The sequence below is a fragment of the Trachemys scripta genome, chromosome 7, assembly GCF_013100865.1.
Source record: "Trachemys scripta elegans isolate TJP31775 chromosome 7, CAS_Tse_1.0, whole genome shotgun sequence".
Taxonomy (NCBI): Eukaryota; Metazoa; Chordata; order Testudines; family Emydidae; genus Trachemys; species Trachemys scripta.
In genome coordinates this window covers 94,868,807-94,874,905 of record NC_048304.1, presented here as the reverse complement: position 1 = coordinate 94,874,905, position 6,099 = coordinate 94,868,807, and the positions used below count along the sequence as shown (strand labels likewise).

At 40.4% G+C, this 6,099-nt stretch overlaps 1 protein-coding gene across 1 annotated transcript in view; it reads right to left on the bottom strand.

The window, feature by feature from the left end:
- Positions 1-2,493: 2,493 nt before the first annotated feature.
- Positions 2,494-6,099, bottom strand: part of MYOF (myoferlin) — a 112,435-nt gene continuing 108,829 nt past the window's right edge. Inside the window, exons 51-54 of the mRNA XM_034775572.1 lie at positions 5,494-5,687; positions 4,151-4,260; positions 3,628-3,775; positions 2,494-3,060 (exon numbers count right to left, since the gene is read on the bottom strand). Coding sequence (XP_034631463.1) covers positions 3,025-3,060; positions 3,628-3,775; positions 4,151-4,260; positions 5,494-5,687 — 488 coding nt within the window. The 3' untranslated portion in view covers positions 2,494-3,024. The remainder of the gene's footprint in view (positions 3,061-3,627; positions 3,776-4,150; positions 4,261-5,493; positions 5,688-6,099) is intronic.

The window sequence follows — 6,099 nt, the reverse complement described above, 5'->3', positions numbered from 1 at the left end:
GTCCCTGGAGCGAGGGGCCAGCCAAAGTCAATGGTGCATGGCAGGGGCGGCCCCCACTCCACCCAGCCCAGTGCAAGGGCTCTGTTTACAAAACGGCAGATGCACAGAGGCCCGCCTGGCCCTGTGCTGCCAGCATGCCCCTTCCCCTCGGGGGTGGGCCCATGCCACCCCCCCCACCCAACAACTCCCCAACTCCCTATGGCCAGAGCCCCCTTGACCCACGATACCCAGTGCTTCCCCAGACCTCCCCTACAAATGCACAGCACCCTGCACAAAACCACCCCTGCCCACCCGGAGACCCACTCCCCCACGCCCTGCCTCCCGGCCACACTCACTGTCCCTGCTGGGAGGTGACTGTGCTGCCGGGCTGAGCCGGCAGTGTAGCCAGGGCTGGTTCCGGGGCCGGGAATCACTCCGGCTCCTCGGGAGTAGCATGATCAGCCAGGCCAGGGCCTGCCCCGGCCAGGATCCCTCAAGACGCACTTGCCTGGAGGGGCCCAGCCAAGCCCCCCACACTGTCATCTCCCCCATTCCCCGGCTGAGACTGGCCAGGCTTCTGCACCAGTCCAGGTGGCTCAGCTCTGGGGAGACAGGCGGGGCCCCACAGGTGGTGAGAAGCAGAGACTGCTCAGAGCAGGAGGTGCACTGGCGTCTGGCAAGGGGGCAGAGAGGAGCAGGGGGTGGGGCCAGGAGGCAGAGAGGAGACCTCGGCCAGCTAGCGGGCAGGCTGAAAGGAGCAAGTGGTGGGCGGGGGGAGCCAGCAGGGTCTCGGGGCACAGTGCAAGCGGAGTAGGCTGGGGCTCCTTCTGAGCATGGGCCCGGCTCCATGGAGCCACTGCCATTGTAAACCCGCCACTGTTTCCCCTATCTGGGAGGAATCTGCCGCTGGGTTTAAGGCTGCGTTGTCCTGCTGAAGCGATGTATGGCAGCCCTAGCAGGCCTCAAATACTTGTGTATATTTCTATTAAAAATCTTCTCACTGCATTAATGACCGAATCGCCCAGTTGCAGACAACTTGTTTGCTCCCTACTCTACATGTTTTTTTAAGTGACATAGGTTGGGAGACAGGACGATTTCTGAAGCTGTTTAGTTATGTTTTTAATAACATCTGCCTAATAGCAGTGAAACTGCCAGGCCTGTGCGTACTTGGACAAAGCTTCTCTGGAGAAAGGTGAGCTGAGAAGGGCAATACCTGCCACTCTTCGAATTCTAGGTGCACAGGGTTGTTCAGATCTCTTAGGCTATTTCAGAATTGTTTCTGAGGAATGCTGTCCTTTAAATACCTCGTTAAAGTTAAATGCTAGTCTAATTACAACACTTATAAGCGACCCATTTTCTAGCCTTATAATGAAAAACAAGCCTGCTATGATTTTTATCCTGTCAGATTTCTGGCATTGATTGAGACATATTTTAATAACGAATGATCAAACATTAGCTGATGCAATTGCCGCTTATTTCTGAAGTGTTATTTTGTCAATAGTGAAGTGACTATCCATCTGGAGGGTGATTAGTTCCAGCTCTGAGCTATCATTTATAGGTCGAGGCTCTCAAGAATTTTTTTAACAACCAAAAATAAGGGGGCTATTATTTTTTGACAGGGTGACTGCTGGTTGTTTCACCCCAGCCTGTATTGCTTCACACTCTGGAAATTATTTCGTGCAATAACCTTACTCCAGTTTGTTCAGTGGAAGTCAATGTCATTTGTCCAGTTTTGCTGAAAACTGACAAACACATCTTTTACTGCAGTGGCAGACTTGCCATTTCTTATAATCATTGCAGAGGTTTTTGATACTGATGCATTAATTCCAGCAGCTGTGATAGTCATCTTTGCAATGACAGCACAAATCTTGATCCAGTTAGAATTGGGCCTGCATTACAAAACTTTGAAATAGGTACAGAAGCAGATGTCATACACTCCCAACATTTGAGCATGTTCAGATGTACAGTTCCAGTATGGCCTGCTATAAATACAGGTTCAAATCACAATCTGGATCTGGGTTCAGGTCTGAATAGTTTTATTTTTTGGTGTAGATAAAGCTAGGGTGGGATATTTAGAATTTTGTTTTCTAGTTCAACTCATAGATACAATTACAAGATTCACACTTGGGTTTGGCTTTGGCTTTGGCTTTCAAACCATTCTGATGTGCCAGTTCAGGATCATCTCTAAAAAATATTCATCAATAAGTTCATCAGGAAATGAATGGCAAGAGTGGAAATGGACATGAGTGAATTATACAGAAATGTTAAGTTGGAGAGTTTTCCGTTTTATTTTTACCAGGGAGTATAAAGGTATCAGTTACAGGAAAGATTTTCCAATTAACAAAGATAGCTAGATTGTAAACTCCTTGAGACTTATGTCCTCCTGTGAGTTTGTACAGTGCCAAGCACCCTGGCATTCAATAAATAATGAGCTTGCCAGTTTTGAGATTTCTCTCTTTTGTTGGTAAGATATTTAATCCTTTTTATAATGGAATTACTCTGACACACTCAAAGTAAATAGTCATTTAGTATTGTTTTATTTCATTTCTATGCTCATACAGTTTAAAGTACGGTTCTAACAATGATTTTAAGTATAGCAATATTGTGAACTTTTCAAAATACAATGGCAGAATATCATTGCACTTTTTGTTTGGTATACAAAAATATAAGTAGTGATTGTTTTGGTTTTTTTACTAAGTTGAGAGGGAGTAGAAAATAATTCTCAAAATAAAGTATCCATTTAAAAAAATAAGAGCAACTGGAGAATTTTTATGAAAAATCTAGTTTAAAAGCAAGGAAGACCGAATTTTACCACATACAGATGTTATCAAAGTCAAAACATAAACGGAACATGACTTTTTACACTAGTCAAGACCCCATGAACCTTGGCTAACCTTGGTTAAATTCTTATCCCTTATCTATTTCCTAGTTTAATATATAAGAGAACAAGGTTAAAACCATGAAGCAAGCTTTGCTGAATTTGGTCCGCAGCCTGAGGTAAAACTACCTTATTGCTATTCAAAATGTAAAAATAAATCCTCTTCTTTAGATTGGGTTCACAATCTTCATTGATATATAATTCTAGAAAAAAGGAAGAAATAAAAAATCAATAAGCAGAGGCAGAAAAAAATAAACTGGACATTTAAACGTATACAATATTATACAAAGCAAATAGAGTACTAAAACCAGATCAGAGTATGTTATAACTATTCTGGTGAAAACACAGTTGTGGTAAGTTATTGCATAGTTGTTTGATCTAGCTTATAATGTATTGGATTTCAAACGAAAGTAGAATGAAATCCACAGTCTCCAAAATATGTACTTCTATCTGCATTCCTGCAACAATGCAATCTAGAAAGCACTTTTAAGGCACTTCTTAATTGCCTGAATCTTTTGATTAGAGCCAATCAAAATCCTCGATCCATCAATGCATACATTATAAATAATTGATCAATAGGATGAAAAGTGTATTAAATTTTAAGAAGTTGTAGATGTAAGGGTCCAATCCTGCAGTCCCCACTAAAACAGAGTCAACAGTTATTCTTGACTGAATAAAGAGTGCAGGACTAGGTCCTTGTTTTGACCTTAAGTAAAGCAAGAGTTATGTCACAATTGAAGAACAACATAGGAACATTTAAAAATGCCTACCGGCAGTGAATATAAGAGTATCGCCAGAAACAAGAATACAATCAGTAGGATGATAATGCCTATGAAGATCCATTTAAATCTGCGCCACACAATAAATTTCATTGTCTTGCATGGATTTGTGAACCAAAGGAAGGAAGTTTCTGGTCGGCTGCATTTTGAAAGGAACAATATTCATCATGTTAACAAACAGGGCGAGTTAAATACTTCAGTGCGAGAATAAAACACAGTTCAATTAATAATTAACTATATAGAGTTGAAAAAGATAGATAATTGATTCGTCTAAGAAGACAGGTTCATTAAATTTGCACAACTATACAGAAAAGATGTTGCATTTTTATTCGGATGCATATGGAAAGAACTGTAAGATAGAAACAAAATTGCCTTCTATATATAAAGTTTGGCAAATTACAGCTGACATCTGAAGCATCATTTGTCAAATGTGGCATTCATAAACAATATTTTTTAGTTTGTATGTGGGTGTCACAGCATTCTTCAAAGTAACTAAAGAAAAAATATATCTTACTTTGGTAGGTCTAACTTGGGGTTCATGTTAGGTTCATCTCTTCCTTTACCAGCTGGCCTTTCATCAGCCTCTTTTTCATTGAGGACTTCCAGAGTCATCTCAACTTTACCCTTCAGTAAATCAAGACATGTTAAACACATGACATCACATATAAACATTTTACTTAATCAGCATGTAAAGTGTTTGTTTGGCTTTAAATCTCCTTGTAAAGTTTTGGATAAGCTCCCTCTTCATATTTTCCTCCAATTGCTACCTCAAAATGTGTTTCTGGATTATGACAATGTTACAACATACCAATCTGGAGTTAAAAATGTAGACACATACAGCATGTGTTTGGTAATCCATCCCCAGTTCGGATTCCAAGCTATATGTTTGGTTCATATCCGCAAAATGTATTGTTTATAATGTGAAAGAAAGAATTCCACTTTTCTTCCAATGACAACCCCAGGTCTGTGTCTCTTCATAATTAATAAAAATCTCAACCTGTATAAGGCTACTGGGAACATTTAAAAAAATCAATTCAGTATTGGTGAATAGTTATATTTTCATCATCTACCTCATCCCAGGATTAGGGTTTATAGGCAAGTCATTTAGAAGAAACAATCGGATACATTTGAAAAAGTCGGATACTCTAATCAATAGAGGACAATGGCAAACATACATTCTTAAGGTCTGAGCCTGCAAACACTTGCTCATATGAGTAATCTTGTGAGTTCAGTTTTACTACTACTGTGTAAAGCTGCTTACGTGCATAAGCATTTGCAGAATCACACCCTTAGCCACCTTTATGCAGTTAAAGGATAAAAACAGTTCCTCATGAGCCAGGTATAGTTACAATTTTATTGGCCTGATGCTTAAGCAAATAGGCCGGCTTCGTTAATTACAAATTATATTTGCAATGTCATAAAAAGCTTTGCTTTCAAGCTTTTCTCCTTACTGTACTCCACATGTACAAAGGAGCCAATTACTCCTAGTGAGACATAATGAACTAATGTCATCCCTAGAATAACTTGAGTGGCTTTAATGGGAATATAATCAGAATGATTCTAGCTCAATATTTTTCTGAATTCTACATGAGATTAAAAAGTACTTACTTTTGAATGGTTTTAGTATTTAATATTATTTTAAAAGTACTTAACTTCCCCACCAAGCAAATCTTCCAAACGCTCTGTGTGTATTAATACCCCTAAGGGTCCATCTGTCTATAAGCTTGAAAGCTTAATGACCACTAAAGCTATCCAGCTCTTCAAAGGAGCTCAGCTGCAGGGGAGCCCAAGTATCATTAAAGAAAACAGGCAGTAGGCAGAACAAGCGAGGTACTTTATACAATGAAATAATCGTACAGCCAAAACACGTGAGCCGTCCTTTTCTGTGTAACATGGCCACCACCCCTTCATGGATTTCTGTTCGAAGAGTGAGACAGTCTTGGGAGCCTTGAGAGGGTTTTTTGCCTTGTATTCTGGAATCATGTCTATATTGCATTTTTCAGGAACTTTTGCTGGAATAACTGTTTTGTGTAAATCAAGTTCAACAAAACCTACCAGAGAAAGTGAAAGAGAAAAGCATTCTGTATAACATAGCTGGCCAAACAACATAGGGGTTCCAGTCAAATCTTACTAGGGCCATACATGAAATGAGTTATCTGGTTTCAATCTGACCCTTGTGGACATCTAAAACATTAAACATATGATATATATGGTAATTTCTCCTTACAATAAGCCATGAAGTAGAATAGCAAGGACACTGCTGGCCAGGACTAAAGTGCATTGATCCAGGTGTATGTCTGGGAAGTGAGAGCCCCGTGAGGACCCCTAAGCACATTCTGTAAAAAGCAACAGAGGGTCCTGTGGCACCTTTAAGACTAACAGAATTGTTAGTCTTAAAGGTGCCACAGGACCCTCTGTTGCTTTTTACAGATTCAGACTAACACGGCTACCCCTCTGATACTT